We start from the raw sequence: 18,798 nt of genomic DNA, 5'->3' as shown, positions 1-18,798 counted from the left end.
TATTTTCAAAACAATAACTATTGTGGCTTTTATTATACCTTTAAAATATGAGAACCATTTTGTTAATTTTTTCAAAAATTTCTGGATGAAATTTGGTTAGGATAGAATTTGAGTTTATAGGAAGAATTTTTACTGAGATAATGTTAAAGCATGCCATCCATGAACATGGTATACCAATTCCACTTCTCCATTTAGGTCCTATAACATAGAAATTACATTTTCATGATGAATGTTTTTGTTAAGTTAAATCAAGTTAAACTACTTTGGCCTGAAAGCTAAAAATGAATTTTCTCATTTAAAACATTTCTCATTCTCAAAAACAAAACCATCCAAGATTATGTGACAAAGTGTATATACCTGCAACATCTACAATATTTTAATATCTGGCCTTATACAGAAAAAGTTTGCTGACCCATGGGTAAGTTCTTAGATATTACAGTTTTTTTTCTTACTGTATTTAGTATTTAAAAAAATTTTTTTTTAAATATTTAGTTTTGAGAGAGCCAGGGAGGGGCAGAGAAAGAGAGAGAGGGAGACACAGAATCCAAAACAGGCTTCAGGCTCTGAGCTGTCAGCACAGAGCCTGATGCAGGGCTCAAACTCACAAACCATGAGATCATGACTTGAGCCAAAGTCAAACACTTAACTGACTGAGCCACCCAGGCACCCCGTACTGTATTTAGTATAAACCCCACTGTTCAACATAGAAGTCACAACCACATGTGGCTACTTAAATTTACATAATTAAAATTACATACAATGAAAAACTCAGTTTCTCAGGCATACTGGCAACATTTCAATTGCCCAACAACTGCATGTGGCTAGTGGCTACTATACTGAACAGCAAAGATGGAGGACAGTTGGTTTTCTCCAAGTCAACTTTACTAACCTTTACTCCTTGTATTGACTTGTCTGTTGAGTCCACAGAGTTTCCAATGCAGATGACCAAATTTACATAGGGTCACAAGCATGAAGTGACTTTTATTATTTTCTTAAACGTATATTATCTCCACTTCTCAGAACAACACTTTAAGACAGGTATTATTGTTCCATTTTATAGAATAGAAAATTAACACCTGGAACCTGATTCCAGATATGATTGTTTATGCTAAATGGTGCTGCATCTTTCCCCATTCAGTAATATACCAAAAGTCTATAGGCTAAATACAGTTTGATAAGAAAGAGACATTTAATATAGAATGGATTAGAATACATTTTTATTTTTTTTATTTTTAAGTAATCTCTACACCCAGTGTTGGGGCTTGAACTTATAACCCCGAGATCAAGAGTTGCATGCTCTTCTGACTGAACCAGCCAGGTGCTCCAGATTAGAATAAATTTTATAAGACACAAATTACCCTTTATTTGATAAATCCATTTAATTCAACACTTTAATACTAACTTCCATATAGTTAGCTAGGAGCACAAAACATGACAGGGATCACACCATGTACCCAACAGAATAAAGAACTTTTAAACAATGAGAGATGGGCTACTTTGTGGGATATTAAGAGTCCTATTATTGAAAGTATTAAAACCCAGGTCTTAGGTGGCCAGTAATGTAAAAACTGTTAAGGGCATGCATGGATAACAAGGTATACAGTACCAGTCAAAACCAGTTGAGACAATGCAAGAAGACATTCACTTCTGTACCTGAACTTCACCAAGGCGATCTAGCTGTTCTTGCATCTGGTTCCTGGTAACAGTCACATCATATTCTAACTTATCATACTCTCTCCATGCTCGTTCCAGTTCCTAAAATCAAAGAGCTTTAATTACTTTAATAGGGAAAATGTGCTTTTATATTGTTATCACTGCAATGGCAAGCTTTCTAGATTTTAGAAAATTGTGTAAGTTTATACTGGGTGAAAGAAAAACTTTTGTAATTCATTTTCCTTTCCTGTAATTCATTTTCCCTTTCCTTTACTGTTTTAAAGCATTTTCTTAACTGCCCTGATTAAAATTTCTCCATAAATAAAAATACTAAGTAGGTTGTATTTTAGCATGTTGGATTTTCAATCATACCAGAAGCCTAACATACCTTTACTTGTAATAAATTTACAGTAATGTAATAAACCTAACTCAGCTAACTAAACAAGTCAGTGAATCCTGCCCACAGAGACTCAACATATATGCTACTCACCTACTCTTTTCTCCTTTGGAAAAAAAATCACCAACCCTAAAATCAGAGAGGTTTTTCACATTTGGTCTTTAACCACCTGTCATCTAATACAGGATGTCAAAAATACATCATCATTTCATTGTTTCAGAACTCTGTTCTACGGGAGTGCAAGTATTCTTCTAAGGGTTGTAATTACTCTTCAGACATTTCAGAGCGGTATGAAGTCAACAAATTGATAAAGACACGGGCTTTGACCAGTTTTATCATTAGTATTAGTGTGGTGTTGGCACATGTAACACAACCAACACATACATGCTGAACACTGTTATAAAATGAATTAGTAACTCTTGTCTAAGAACCTTTCATGACCAGAGATTTCTTGCCCTGAACTGTGCTGAATGAAGCCGCCCTGGGAAATGTCAGTTTAACAATAGCAACAGTCTTGGGATAAGGCAAGAAGATACTGAGTGTGGAAGAAAGGGTACTGAAAATAATTTTAAGAGTTTTTTTTTTTTTTTTTTTTTTTAATGTTTATTTGAGAGAGAGAGCGCAAGTGAGCATGTGTGAACAGGAGAGGGGCAGAGACAGAGAACCCCAAGCAGGCTCCACACTCAGTGTGGAACCCAATGAGGTACTTGATCTCACAACTGAGAGATCATGACCTGAGCCAAAATCAAGTTGAGAGCTTAAATGACTAGGCCACCCAGGCACCCCAAAAAGGATTTTTTTAAATTGAAGAATAGTTGACACATGATACACAATAATCTTAACAGTTTATTTGTAAAGGTTCTCTTTTAAAGAGTTATTTTACTTTTCATACTGTGCAACTAGCTTAAAATCACTTGTAAAAATGCAGGTAATGAAAAATTATTCAAGGTACACACTTTTAAAAATTAAAAAGAGTGTTAGAATATGGCCATTTGGAATAATTGCTTTTTGAATCTAAGATATTTCCTTAAGCAGGTTTTACAATGAATTATATTTTTTAAAAAGTAAAAAACAAAACAAAACAAACAAACAAAAAAACAAACCACTGGAGATTTTCTTTTAAAGCTTTATTTTATTTATTTTGACAGAGAGAGTGTCCATGTAAGCAGGGAAGGGACAGAATCCCAAGCAGGCTCTGTGCTGTCAGCCCAGACCCCGACGTGGAGCTCATGAACTGTGTGATCATAACCTGAGGTGAAATCAAGATTTAAAGATGCTTAACTAACTGAGCCACCCAAGTGTCCCACCACTGGAGACTTTTTTTTAGTCATCTCTTTATTATATAGATAATTTAGAGAGTCTAACTGATTTCACAATTAATAAAATTTTTAAAAGGCAAAGTGATAAAGGACTAACGATTTTTATGTCATCTATATTGCGTAAATGCTAGTCGTCTTACTTGGCTTCAGCAAACTATTTTTAACTGAATAAATAAGGATATTGATCTCCTTTAATAAACTTTGCTTTTAGACATCTTCTAATTTGTGTACATCACAAAAATTACAAATTTAAATAGTGGGCCTTTGAAGGCTTCACAGGGAGGGTAAAATGAAGCTGACAGACCCAATGGCCACCCAGTAATTAAGTACAGATGGCATTGCCAGGCTAACACCTGACCTCTCTTGTAGAAAAGCCAGTTTCACGGTGGATCCAAAGGCTATAGAGGCGTCTAAATGTCAGAACATTTTAGTATGGTAAGAATCCTTGTCTTTCTTATGGAAACACATAATCTAGAGCTACAGACTAAGAGCTAGAAATTATTTTAAGGGTGAAGAAACTCAATATACTTTCAATTTTTCTAGCCTGGAAAGTGCACTCTAACATTTGGACTAAGTCCCATAATCCTCCGGGGCTTACCTGCTTCTGCCTTCACCTCTGGGCTCCTCAAACATGATTATGCATGGGCAGAACAAAAATCAACAGTGGATGGCAAAAAAAAGGGGCAGCACTGGAATAACATCAGTTTCTCCCAATACCTGGCTGAGCATTTCATTAAAGAATTTAATGGATTACACAAGTTTTTTTTTTTTTTTTTTTTTTTTTTTTTGGTCAAGAAGATAATATACTTGTATGACAAAGCAATTAAAAGGGGTAATGACTTTTAAATATACAATTATCTTAAAATCACAGGCATTAAGTCAGGAAACAGTGCTTTTTTTTTTTTTTTAATTTTTTTAACGTTTTTATTTATTTTTGAGACAGAGAGAGACAAAGCATGAGCAGGGGAGGGGGGGAGAGAGAGGGAGACACAGAATCGGAAGCAGGCTCCAGGCTCTGAGCTGTCAGCACAGAGCCCGACGCGGGGCTCGAACTCACAGACCGTGAGATCATGACCTGAGCCAAAGTCGGACACTCAACCGACTGAGCCACCCAGGCGCCCCAGGAAACAGTGCTTTTGATAAAAATGTGGAGAGTTTCATGCTATATACAGTTAAGAGAATGAATGAAATTTTGCAGTCTACAAACCATATGGATGACTGTCACAATGTTAAAAGAAGCCAAAGAGCATATACCATATATCTCATCCTTTTAAAGTTCAAAAATAAGCAAAAAGCTAACATATAGTTTAAAAGTCAGGTAGCGGTGTTCTAGGGAAGCAGTCACTGGAAAGGGAGTTTCTGGTGTGCTAGTAAAATTCAGTATCTTGATATGGATGTCAGCCATATCTGTGCACATAAATTGTGTAATTTTCTGGCAATATGTTACACTCTAACAAAGGTAAAAAAAAAAAGTATGTTTTAAAAAAAGTATGTTTTTTTAAAAAAAGATTGTTACAGGGATGGCAGAAGACTTCTCAAAAATTTGACTTAGTCTAACTTTAGGATGTGGAACAAGTAACTTTTAATCGCGGTGACTTCTTTATAGCCTACACCAAGATGAGACCTGGCCACTATGGGGGAAAACCTTCAAGTAGGTCTGCAGCACTCAGATGTAATGAAATGCCAGACTACCAAAAATGAGGATTTTAATATTTAAAATGGAACTATGGTAATTACACATTTTTATCTTTATTAAGAAAGTAATAGGACTAATGATTCATTTCCAAGTTTTTAACGTAATAAGATCTCTCCTCTTTCTTTCAAGATCTTATTTTTAAGTAATCTCTCTACATGCAATGTGGGGCTCAGCTCGAACTCAAAACCCCGACCTCAAGAGTTGCATGCCCTACTGACTGAGCCAGCCAGGCGCCCCACCTTTTCTTGTCCAGAATCAATCATAATTTATAACCAAATCCACCCATGGGAACAGTTACACAATATGCTACATACAAATAAATGTGTAATCTTTATTTATAATCTTTAACTTGTATCTGTAGTTTCTCTTCTAATCTCTTTGAAATCAATTCCATCTGAAAGAAGTGGTTATTGTTTACTGTACAAATTTGAAATGTAATAAATTTGTATAATTATAAATGTAGAAAAGCTAGTAAATAGGGAAAGAAAAAGAAAAAAATACCTATTATTGTGCTACACTTCTGTTAGCATTTTCATGGATTTTCTTGTAACCTTTTTCACACATACACAATGTCCAAATACACACAAAAGTAGGGCCCACTCCAAATTCAACAGTTATGGATATAGGGCCAGTCTGGTTTCATCTATAGTACTCATATTCTACCTTTGTGGGATTATTTTAAAGAAAACACCAAGCATCATGTCACTTCATTTATAAATACTGCAGTATGTATTTCTAAAGAAAAGAAACCAAAATGAAAAAAAAAAAAAACCATGGAAGTTCTTACTTTTAAAATCATTAATATGCATTCCTTAAAAAATTCCTTAAAAATAATTTCCCCTGTTCTCCTCTCTATTCCCTTACTACTTATTTAAAAAAATTTTTTTTAATGTTTTTATTTATTTTTGAGACAGAGGGAGAGACAGAACATGAGCAGGGGAGGAGCAGAGAGAGAGGGAGACACAGAATCTGAAGCAGGCTCCAGGCTCTGAGCTGTCAGCACAGAGCCCGACGCAGGGCTCAAACTCACGGACTGTGAGATCATGACCTGAGCCAAAGTTGGACACTCAACCGACTGAGCCACCCAGGTGCCCCCCTTACTACTTCTTTAAAAAAATTTTTTTTTAATGTTTATTTATTTTTGAGAAAGAGAGAGAGACAGAGTGCAAGTGGGATAGGTCCAGAGAGACAGGAAGACACAGAACGTGAAGCAGGCTCCAGGCTCTGAGCTGTCAGCACAGAGCCCAATGATCTGACCTGAGCCGAAGTTGGACACTTAACCTACTGAACTACCCAGGTGCCCTTCTATTCCCTTGCTACTTATATGGGGACGAGATTGGGTCACTTACTCTGCAGAATTTATGTATTCTACATTTTGCCAACTGAACTCCTGTGGGATTCCTTAGCATGCTCTTCTGTTTGCTTTGTTTCCTATAAACTCGTAGTTAGTTACACAGTGACGCTTGCTACATTCAGATTTGATTTTTCGTTAAAAATAGCTTGCAATTGTTGTTGGGTACTTCCTACTGCAGCAAATCAGGAGGCATATCATATCTGCCTACCTCTTTTTTGGGGGATGTTGTTAATTATAAAATAACCAAGTATTCAGAAATTATCTTAAAATCTTTCAAAACGTATTCCATACCAATTCATGGATATTGATGGAACTACTACAAAAAATTACACTTTACTATAACCATGATTCTCAGAAACTCTTTATTACATTGAGAATGAGTATATGAAGGTATTTAATGTGTAAGCTTCTCCCCAAGACAGTTCATTTGTCCTGCTTCCCTGCCCCTGTAAATTTACAATCCTAGAATCTAGCATATCCACTGGAATCTAACATCTGTTTACTTAAGGTCCTCCTCCCAGCTAGAATCCAGCTTAGAACACAAATCAGTTTAATGGAAGTGTATACATACTACTTACTCATTGTAAGCCTGGGCAATCTGTCTCAGTTTTCCATTTTTAACATAGTAATAAGAGTACCCATTCCAAGGGGTTATGGGGATTATGTGCATGTAAAGCCCTTAATAACTGCTCCAAAAAATATTCATGATGGTTATTATTATTATTTATATACTGTATTATTTAATAGTGGGTAAATGCATAAACTACCAGCATTATTTAGGATGAATGGGGGGCTTTTATACCTCCCTTATGATGGCTGAAATTCCAATTTTAGATTTTTGAGTTAATATAATCTAAATTTGATTCCAAGTTCCAGAAACTACAAGTTATGTGACCACGTAGATAGTGAGGCAGAATAGGAGGTACAGAAGCCATAGAATTAAAAAGTCCTTGATTGAGGTGTTGGTTCTTCCCTTATTAGTTATGTCATCTACGCAAGTCATTTAGCTTCCATGAGCCTCAGTTTATCTGTGCAGTGAAGATAATAAAAATGAAAATAAATGGAGATAATAATTATATTTACTTTGCACATGCTTTTCTTAACGATCAAACCAGGTAACATATGAGAGAAACAATTACAAATATATTTTGCTGCCATTATTGGATGAGTCACAAAATATCTGGCTCCTTGAATTGCTAGGTCGAGTAAGAGAAGCACCTGATGAACTGATAAAACCTAAGAATACTTCTCTTCCATTTGGAGACGAGGCCTAATGTAAATTCCCCAAGAGAGGTGCCTTCAGTGGACGTTTACGGAAGTCCACACCATACCCCTTTTGCCCACTCAATTTCAAGGAGCTATGTTAAGTTCCATGCCTGCTAGTGTCTCACAGCAAGCAAGCTAAGGCAGTTTGGAAGTATGGGTGAATTAAGGACACTGGGGCAACTTCACCCAATGCGTGATAGACACCCCAGTCTCCCAGACTTTGGTAGAAAATTCTGACGCATTCTGCTCATTTCCTCAGTCCCCAGTGGAATTAAACCCCAGCTGACGACAGTGGGAACCAGCTCGGTAGTGAAACCTTTACAGGCTTTTCTCCTTCTGTCTCATTCTTCACTCACACTCTCTCACTTCTGCTTCTAGAAATGATCCCAAAAGAAGATGGTGACACATTGAAAAATTTCAAGTACAACCGATTGTTGTAACAATCTTTGCCACTAATCAGGCTTAAGTAAAAAGAAGTAAAAGCAAGGTGAGAACACAGAGGCACTAGGTGCTTAAAACATGTAAGGTTGTTGGATGGGGCTTATGGAAAGAAGATACAATATCAAGAATTTAATAGAATATAACAGGAACACTGCCTTACATGTTTGCCTTGTGTTAATCCTAGTTTTACCTACTTAAATGGCCAACCAGGTGAGGAGAAGATGTTCTCAGAATCAAAGCTTTCATCTTTGGAGGCATTAATGTTATACCTCTTGTATCTTTTATACCTCATGACTTGGATTTGAACCAATGACCTCAATCAACTGCAAAAGAATCAGAAGAATCCTTTGGGATTCTGCTAGCACAAATGTAATTCAATTTTAAATCTAATCAACATCCACCCAGTGTCAACCATATGCCCAATATGATGTTAGGCATCATTTGTAGTCTTGAGCTACAAGTATGAACAACTTTACAAAGGCAGAAGTAACATAGTTTGTATTCTGTGTAGTAAGACATGTCTTAGAAGAACATATTGAGGGTTTGTAATGACCAATGAATAACGCTGAAGACAAAGAAAAAGAAACTGGGAAAGTGATTATAGGGAATAACAACCAGAAAAATGGGATAATCAACATCATTAATGTCTACTAAAACATTAAAAACAATTTTTTTTAATGTTTATTATTTACTTTTGAGAGAGAGAGACAGAGCACGAGTGGGGTAAGGGCAGAGACAGAGGGAGACACAGAATCTGAAGCAGGCTCCAGGCTCTGAGCTGTTAACACAGATCCCAACACAGGGCTTGAACTCACGGACCATGAGATTGTGACCTGAGCTGAAGTCAGAAGATTACCCAACTGAGCTACCCAGGTGCCCCTCTACTAAAACATTTTTAACAAACTTCCATCAGAATTGGGAGTTAACCTTCAGATAAAGCAAATTGCAAGCCTACTGATCAAATTTAAGTTACTAAACCCATTTGGTAAGGGAAAAAAAAAAAAACAATTCAACTGAACACTGTACATCCTCAGAATTTTCTAAAACAGATACCAAATCATGAAATAGTTTCCAACTACATTTTGATTCAATTCAGGTTGCCACAGAGATACCAAGTTTTTCATTAGCTTGGCATTGACAGCTTAGCCCCATTTTCCCTTTCTAATGGTATATTCCTGATCCTCTATTCCAGTCAGTTACTTCTATTTCTTTTTTTTTTTTTTAATTTTTTTTAACGTTTATTTATTATTGAGACACAGAAAGACACAGAGCATGAGCAGGGGAGGAGTAGAGAGAGGGGGAGACACAGAATCCAAAGCAGGCTCCAGGCTCTGAGCTTTCAGCACAGAGCCCGATGCGGGGCTCGAACTCACAAACTGTGAGATCATGACCTGAGCCAAAGTTGGACACTTAACCGACTGAGCCACCCAGGCACCCCCAGTTACTTCTATTTCTTGTAGAAGAACACATCTCCTACTTTCTTTTTTTTTTTTCTTTAATTTTTTTTTTATTTTTTTTTATTTTTTTATTTTTTTAATTTTTTTTCAACATTTATTTATTTTTGGGACAGAGAGAGACAGAGCATGAACGGGGGAGGGGCAGAGAGAGAGGGAGACACAGAATCGGAAACAGGCTCCAGGCTCCGAGCCATCAGCCCAGAGCCTGACGCGGGGCTCGAACTCACGGACCGCGAGATCGTGACCTGGCTGAAGTCGGACGCTTAACCGACTGCGCCACCCAGGCGCCCCAATTTTTTTTTTTTTTAACGTTTATTTTATTTTTGAGACAGAGAGAGACAGAGCATGAACGGGGGAGGGGCAGAGAGAGAGGGAGACACAGAATCGGAAGCAGGCTCCAGGTTCTGAGCCATCAGCCCAGAGCCCGATGCGGGGCTCGAACTCACGGACCGTGAGATCGTGACCTGAGCTGAAGTCGGACGCTTAACCGACTGAGCCACCCAGGCGCCCCATCATCTCCTACTTTCTTATCTCTGTGTTGTGGTTCAAGGCATTTTATCCTGCATGGACCACTCTTTACTGCCCTTTCCTATCCAAATCCTACCCACCACTGGTTAACTAAGTGACTATTTCCTTGTAGACAACATTTCAGGTGCAACTATTTCCTTTGTGACCATATTATAAAAATCTATGTAGATTTAAGTTTTCAGGGATTATGTTTAGAAGACCTGGGATTGAGTTCTAGGCATAGCATTGATTAGCTCTGTAACACTGGGTAAGTCATCTGGTTCAATCATCAAAATGTTAATGCACATCCTACAGTGCTGGATGCTAGGACTACAAAGATGAATGAGATAGGGTTTTGATATCAAGGAGTTCACAACTGAAAGGATATTAAATTCTTTTTTATTTCTTATCAGAGAGAGTGTGTGCAAGAGGGGAGGGGCAGAGAGAAAGATAAGAAGAGAGAGAATCCCAACCAGGCTCCTGAGCTGTCAGCATGGAGTCTGATGTGGGGGTCAATACCACGAACCGTGAGATCATGACCTGAGCCAAAATGAAGATTCAGACGCTTAACTGACTAAACCACCGAGGTGCCCTCAAAGGGTCTATGAACATTACAGTATAACAGAATCAAATGAAATAATGGAAATAACAGTACTTAACAAATAGGAATAGGAATATATTAAATATAAGGTATTTAAGAATCACAAAAAGTATGTTTTGATTTATTTATGATCAAGGTATATTCCTTTAAAAACTGCTCATGTTTGGAATATTAATTTAGTGTTTAGAACTGAAGCCATGTTGAGATTCTGGTATCTTGTTAGCTTAGACCTCTCTTAGTTTAGCTATAACTGTCTATGGATGACCTTCATTTTTTTTTTTAAATGCTTATTTTATTTTTGAGAAAGAGAGAGCATGAGTGTGGGAGGGAGGATACAGAGAGAGAGAGAGAGGGACAGAGGTTCCAAAGCATGCTCTGTGCTGATAGCAGAGAGCCCGATGTGGGGCTTGAACTCACCAACCATGAAATCATGACTTAAGCTGAAGTTAGACACTTAATAGACTGAGCCATCCAGCTGCCACTGTCTGTGGACCTTCTTATATATTTTTTAATATGAAATTTATTGTCAAATTGGTTTCCATACAACACCCAGTGCTCATCCCAACAGCTGCCCTCCTCAATGCCCATCACTCACCTTCCCCTCCCCTCTTCCATCAACCCTCAGTTTATTCTCAGTTTTTAAGAGTCTCTTATGGTTTGCCTTCCTCCCTAACTTTTTTTTTCCCCCTTCCCCTCCCCCATAATTTCTGTTATGTTCCCCTCCCCCTTAACTTCTGTTAAGTTTCTCAGGATCCTCTGTGGACCTTCTTAGAAGGCAGCTCCTCCCTATCTGAATATACCCTTATAGACAAGGGTATATTAGCAGTTTTCTATAACTGGTGGCTTCTGCTAGGATTTTTCTTTCAACAGGCCACTTGGGTAGGAGTTCTTACTAGGTTTAGAGATAACCATCACAAGATCTAAAGCAGATGGTTTAAACTCAAAATAGTCAATTTATAAACTCTAAGAATTTTAGATTTGGTAATCCCAAGAGACTTAAAAAAAATTTTTTTTTTTTTTTTAATGTTTACTTATTATTGAGAGACAGAGAGACACAGAGTGTGAGCAGGGGAGGGGTGGAGAGAGGGGGAGACACAGAATCCGAAGCAGGCTCCAGGCTCTGAGCTGTCAGCACAGAGCACGATGCGGGGCTCGACCTCACAAACTGCGAGATCATGACCTGAGCTGAAGTCGGTCGTGAAGAGACTCTATAAAGTAACACGACTATGGGTTAAAAGGTTCTAGTTATATTTCCTACTCAAACCCTCTATCAAAGCTGAGATCACACCGCAGCTATGAGATGATAATGTCAGTGGCTGCTTAAAAGCATTTCACAGGTGCCTTTTATTGAAATGGTTGGTAAAATGAATCCAATTACCACCTTCCCCAAATTATTCTAACTCCCTAAAATCTATGAAATACTTTTTTTATTCTTTTACTTAAAGATTTTATTTTTAATTAATCTCTACACCCAACTTGGGGCTCAAACTCACAACTCTAAGATCAAGAGTCACATGCTCTACTGACTGAGCCAGCCAGGTGCCCCGAAATACTTATTTTCTTAATGTAATAAATATTAACATATTGAAGGTTTTCATTTGAATAATTCATAAACAGGAGTATTTGTGTCCCCTGTAAAACAACTATTTCACAAGGAACAGGATGTTTACTATAAGAGAAATAATTATATTTATTTTACATCAGAAAATAAATCACCCTTTATTTTTATTAATAACAAATTATTTTTTGTTATAGTAAAGAACAATCCTAAAGTCAGTGCGATTATATAGAAACATAAATAGGAAAAAAGAAAAAAAAAAGAACCGCATAATATTTCAGTGACTCTTACTAGAAAAAATCTGTTACTTACGGCAGTGGCTCGAGAGAGTTCTCTACACGTACTAAGCAGTCCATTTTGTAAATCGTCCCTCTGTAACACCACGGTCTGAATGGCTGCTGGGTTATCTGCATTCATTTCTATCTCTTGGCTGGCTGATAGCAAAGCTTGCTCAAGCGTGTACTATTATAATAAAAATAATTATACTTAATGTTCTGCATCATTGAATTAATTCTTTTTACTTTAGTTATCAGTGTCCTGATAATGAGCATATAAAGTAACATCAATTGCAGATAATAAACGTAATTGTCCTACTTTCTCCTTGTGGAGTTGCTGAAGTTTCTCTTCCAGAGCATGTACCACTTTATCTTGTTCACATAACCGGCTTAGCTTGGCCTAGGTTATAAGAGAAAATCTGTTGTTAGCAAATTTTCCTTTTTCCTGTAGTTGGAGGTAAGTGTAATAAGAAAACACATTTAAAATAGCCATAGGATACCTAATTAGGCCAATCTTTATTTCAATCAGTAAAATAAAAATTAAAATAGCTTTTAAAGACACAGTGCTTAACAAACATGCACATAAAGTGAAAAAGCATCTCAACCATACTATTTAACCTACACAATTCAAAATATTCGTAGTGAACAAGCCGTCTCATATAACTTTAATGGATTTCAATGTAGTTTTTTCCTTACAAACTGCTAGATAGGTTAAGCGACATATGCAGTCCTTAATTAAAATATCGACTGGATTCTGTTTTTATATTTTAAAAATTATGCTCTTATGTTCAGAAAAGAATATAAACAAAAGATTGCTTTTAACTGCAATAATACAAATAAAACCTTGCTAAATGGAGAAAAAAAATCACTTTCAATAGTTTAAATGTTTTGAATTCTTGGTATTACCCCAATTTTTAAATTATGAAAGTATCATATAATGACAAGCGAGAAATCGGAGATTTCACTTTCTTTGCCATGTACCTGTTAAAGTAACTACCTTATGTTTATTAGACAACAAAACTCAAGCTACACCAAATGGCATATACTGAAATGAGAAGGTATAACTCAACGGAATAAAACCAGGGGAAATGAGGGAAGAATGAGATAAAGAAGAATGGGGCACCTGGGTGGCTCCGTTGGGTTAAGCGTCTGACTTCAGCTCAGGTCATGATCTCACGGTTTGTGAGTTCGAGCCCCACACTGAGTTCTGTGCTGACAGCTTGGAGCCTGGAGCTTGCTTCAGATTCTGTGATTCCTTCTCTCTGCCCCTCCCCCACTTGCACTCTGTCTCCGTCTCTCTCAAAAATAAATAAAAACTCAAAAAATTTTTTTCTTAAATAAAGAAGAATGCATGGCAAGTTAGTCAATCTAACTAATTAATTGTATTGATTGTATTTTAGATACAATTAAAAGACTAAATTTTAAAAAGGAAGGAGTTACAAAATTTCTAGAGACTGATACTTTCTCTAGAAGACAGAAAACTTTAGTTTCCAGTTCTCCATACTTTTTTTTAAATCAGAAATAGTCCTTTTTACTTTAAAAAAATGTTTTTATTTTAGAGAGAGCGTGTGCACATGTGCAGGAGCAGGGGAGGGACAGAGGGAGGGAGAGAGAATCCCAAGGAGGCTCCACACTCAATGCAGAGCCTGACCCGGGCCTGATTCCATGACCCCAGGACCATACCTGAGCCCAAATCAAGAGGTGCTCAACCAACTGAGCCAACCAGGTGCCCCTAGTCTTTTACTTTCATTTAAGTGATTTTTTCCTATATTCAACTGTTAATTATGGGGAGGGGGGATAGTTACAGAATAGGGGAATGATGATATAACTTAACCTAAGCATAAAATAAAAGAAAATGCTAATTTATTTGGTGTCATCTTGGAGGGCAAGAGAGGAAGAGGAAGTTTTTTGTCATGCATACTTCCAATGTTTTGGCAGAGAATATAACAGAGTACTGACAATATATATGTAGCATACTAACACTTACATCAATATCCACTTCTTCAGGTCTGTATTTGTATAATGTGCCTCTACATTCATCTTGTGACAGCTATAGGGAAAAATGTCAGGTAGCAAGTTTAAAAATAGTATTTAAAAAATATATTTAGCCTATAGTTAACATTTTAGATTTATATAATAAGAAAATGGGATTTTAATGATTCTTATACTTTAAGAAGTTTAATTCAAACACAGATCATTACAAAAGTAGAAAAATATTTAACAGTGATGCAATATGCAAGATACATGAAAATGATGTTAACTTAAGCTTGTCAAACAAAATAATAAGTTGGTCAAACAAATTATACGGCACCTTACATCTTCCATTTGTAAGACACACGTCATTTTAATGGAAAATTGACAAATACAATCATGGCAACTGTACTGAATCAAATATTCGAACCAGGCATATTTCAGCAGCCAGAACCATCCTTCACGGTATACACATAATCACACAACTGTGTATGCGTATACTCAAATGCCAACACATCTTAGTACAACTTTAGTAACAAAACCTGTAACATACTGTATACATATACATAATATATAAACACACATACACAATATAGACTTATCTTGTTCTTCTGTCTTAAGAACTAAAAGATAATGGGGGAAAAGGATGGGTTTAATTGAAAAGAGGAAACTCATTCAAAACCTCATAGTACTGAAAGCCTATGTTATAAACTATGAATAGTCAAATTGCATAAAAAGTTTATATGTGTTGATTGACACCATTTGTTTTATTACACTATAAGAAATGATTGCTCAGTGCATTTAAACATCCTTTCTTCAAACTCTTTCCCAGTATCTTTCAGTCAAAGGAATCTTCATTTTTGCTTGTGTTTATCAAGATTTCAAAAGTCATCCCGGTCAGTTATACCACAGCCTCTGCAAGCAATATTTCACTTTCTCCCTGGTCTTCTGACTTTATATCGACTGCTAGACAGTAACAAAAACATAGTTGGAAAAACTTACTTTGGCTCACTGCATATTTACTAACTGGCACACTTGTTCTCAAAGTGGGGATGGGAGTAATGTTTCCCCACTACATTCCAGATTGGAAAATTAAACTTCATCTAAAGCATCATAATGCATCTAATTCATCACAAATGCATAAACTATCTATGTCCAATTGGCAAAAAACTGCTTGCAAGTTACATCTTTAGAAGGAAGCATAATTTAAAAGCAGATAACTTTGAATGGATCTAGAAATGTAGGTTATCAGGAGGTTAAAAATGTAAGCATTACAAACATACAATAATAAATCCTGGATTTATGTGTTTCATTTCAAGACATAACTTTCACGTCCTCATGCAAATGAATCTGTGACTATTTAAGGGTATGCAGTGATTATTAAACAAAACTTTCATAGAAATGAGTTATCACATGAAAAATGAATTTAATGAGAAAAGTCAGAATACTTGTGCAGTATTTCCAAATAAAGCACATTAAATATGTTGTAAGAAGTAACAATTTTTATTCTAAATTAAAGCACCTAGATCCAAGAAAATAATTTGTATTTTTATCTGAAAAAAAAAAAAGGTAATGAAAAGGAAGTTTTAAAATGCGTAGATCCATGATAAAAAAATGTGACAATGCCAAAATTAAATTTCCCATTTATAAGAAATTATAGAGATGTAAAGCCTTTAGCTACTAAGTGTTCAAATATACTTTACTTAATATTTAAAGTTAAATGCAGAGCAGCTTTACCAAACCATGTAATGTAAAGTTTGAATGTAACTAATGCATAGTGCTACATCTAGATTAAAATATGAACATTGTATCCTAGTTGCCAGGGTCAACAGAAAAAAAGACTAATATTTTAAAATGGAAATGTAGTGGTCTTTAAAAAAATTTAGGGTGTTGGTATACTATTTTTATTTATGGAATCTTACCGCATATTCATTTTCTTTTTCTTTTTAAAATCAATTTTCTTAATGTTTATTTATTACTGAGAAAGAGAGAGAGACAGAGCATCAGCAGGGGAGGGAGAGACACAGAATCTGAAGCAGGCTCCAGGCTCTGGGCTGTCAGCCCAGAGCCCTATTCGGGGCTCAAACTCACGAACTGTGAGATCATGACCTGAGCCAAAGTTGGTCACTCAACCAACTGAGCCACCCAGACACCCCTGCATATTCATTTTCACATCAGTTGGCAAAGTAAAAAATGTGTACTGTGTTGCTAGAATTTAAGAGTGATATATCCTTATAACCATATAAATATATTACATAAGTTAGATTTACTTTATCATTATGTTTAGTACCACTGAAAAATTTATTAAAACCTTTTAGCAAGTTATTCAATAAAAATATTCATTAGACACTAATAAAATCTTAAAATAATCAGCCTTCCACTATACATTGCTTTTACCTATTAGAAGAAAAGAATTAAAAAAACATGACTATTCTTTAAAAAAATTAACCTTTAAGCATGGCCTATTTTCCATTACTGATAATAATAACTGAGGCTTTTCTTAAGAAAAGATGGATATATTTATTAAAAGTATTTCCACTTGGAATTGAAGAAGTTTGCTATTTGGTCCTCACTATGGAAATCTTACTAATAAGAAAAAAAGTAATTTCGTTAATATTCTCATTACTTAAGATCTCCATAAAATGTTTCACTTTTTATCATTTTTCAAATGCATCTTTAGCAAAAGGAAAAAAGTTCTGGGTTTGAATACCTTTTTTTTTGAAGTACCTGAGCAATACTAGAAAAGCACATGAAAAGGGGCAACGGAGAATGTATAAGGGTTAGCAGTGCTCAAGCTTCAACCTGAGAAGTGTATTATACAGACTTTACTGACATCTAGACATATGAAGATATATGCTCTATTTAGAAAGTCAGAACTTTTTCATAATAAAATATCTAATAACCTTTTAAAAAAGTGGCTTGGCATTAAGTTAAAACAAAATTACTTTTGTTTATCAAAATTCAACTTTCTATAGTATCCCTTTTAAGAATGTGACTATACATATAAAGTTAATGAATATATATAAACCCCAATATTTGATAGAATTAGACATTTTGTGAGGGCTCAAAAATAGTCACAGGACAGTAGGTATTTGCTAATATTAGTATGTGCCTTTCAAAACAATTATTTATCAGGTGATTAGTCTAACAGATATTATTTTATAAAAACTCTAGTACAATAATTGGGAAAGGCAGTAGAATGACTAATAAATGAGAAGATTTTTCAATACCAAGTGCGCTCATTTAGCATTTTTTTTTTTTTTGGATTCAGTTTTAGATCCTTTTTATATCACCAATTCAAAGAAAATTAACTGAATAGGTAATTTTTCGGGTGTCTTCTTTCTTCCAAGAATATGCAAACTTAAAGGTTCTCCTGAGAGAAAATCTAAATGGCTATGATTTAGGATAACAGGTCACAAAACATCATATTTTAAGTTGTATTTCAGGAAACTATTAACACAGCATTGTAATGCAATGTCAGAGAGGCATATTGTTAGTTTATAATAGAAACTTTCATAAAGTGTATAATAGAAACTTTCATAAAGATTTCCTTTGGATATTAACACGGTAAGGGGAATCTGGAGAAAAAAATAAGATCGAATTTCAATTTATGTAAATTAATAAGCAAATTTAAGAAATGTGTCTGAAAGTCATTTTTGTTTTTTAATGCTTATTTTGAGAGAGAGAGAGAGAGAGAGAGAGAGAGAGAGAGAGAGAAAATGAGTTGGGTAGGAGCAGAGACAGAGAAGGAGAGAGGGAATCCCAAGCAGGCTCTGTGCTGTCTGTAGAGCCAGAGGGGCTTGATCTCATGAACCATGAGATCATGACCCGGGCCGAAATCAAGAGCCAGATGCTGAACTGACTGAGCCACCCAGATGCCCCTGAAGGTCACTTTCATCTACCAGCAGTGCCCTGTAACAATTAAGTACTTCATTAGTGGCTGACTTTTAAAAAAGAATTCTCTAAAGACACCCTCAATTTGACAGGACTGGCAGTCAACACTGATTACCTGGTAATCGGTTGCCAATCTCATGCCCAGGAATGGCTGCTGATGGTAGACATTCAGATTTTCCAGTTATGTACAAATTTAGTTTTTTCTTTCAAGTATTCATATTTAATGAGGAAATATATTTATACAAATCGATTGTTCTGGTCAGTGATGCTAGTATGTAAGACCACTCTAACATATCTCCACACTTTTGAAAAACTCCGATTAGAACGTTTAGTGCGACTGAGTAATTTCAATCAGCGATGACTTCTGCATCACCAACCCTGATTACTGATCATTATAAAAAAGAAAAAC

General features: G+C 35.8%; 1 protein-coding gene across 27 annotated transcripts in view; it reads right to left on the bottom strand.

Moving 5' to 3' along the window:
- Nucleotides 1–18,798, bottom strand: part of PLEKHA5 (pleckstrin homology domain containing A5) — a 245,399-nt gene that overhangs the window by 27,657 nt on the left and 198,944 nt on the right. For 15 of the 27 annotated variants that reach the window (XM_045464743.1, XM_045464752.1, XM_045464759.1 and 12 more), the window contains 4 exons: nt 14,512–14,574; nt 12,844–12,924; nt 12,562–12,711; nt 1,654–1,755 (listed from right to left, as the gene is read on the bottom strand). In XM_045464743.1, the coding sequence (XP_045320699.1) occupies nt 1,654–1,755; nt 12,562–12,711; nt 12,844–12,924; nt 14,512–14,574 (396 nt within the window). Of the gene's footprint in view, nt 1–1,653; nt 1,756–12,561; nt 12,712–12,843; nt 12,925–14,511; nt 14,575–15,082; nt 15,119–18,798 lie in introns of all 27 variants that reach the window. The other 12 variants (XM_045464741.1, XM_045464749.1, XM_045464756.1 and 9 more) reach the window with 1 other exon arrangement.

Source organism: Leopardus geoffroyi, chromosome B4 (assembly GCF_018350155.1).
Source record: "Leopardus geoffroyi isolate Oge1 chromosome B4, O.geoffroyi_Oge1_pat1.0, whole genome shotgun sequence".
Classification (NCBI taxonomy): Eukaryota; Metazoa; Chordata; class Mammalia; order Carnivora; family Felidae; genus Leopardus; species Leopardus geoffroyi.
This window is presented reverse-complemented; position numbering and strand designations above follow the sequence as displayed.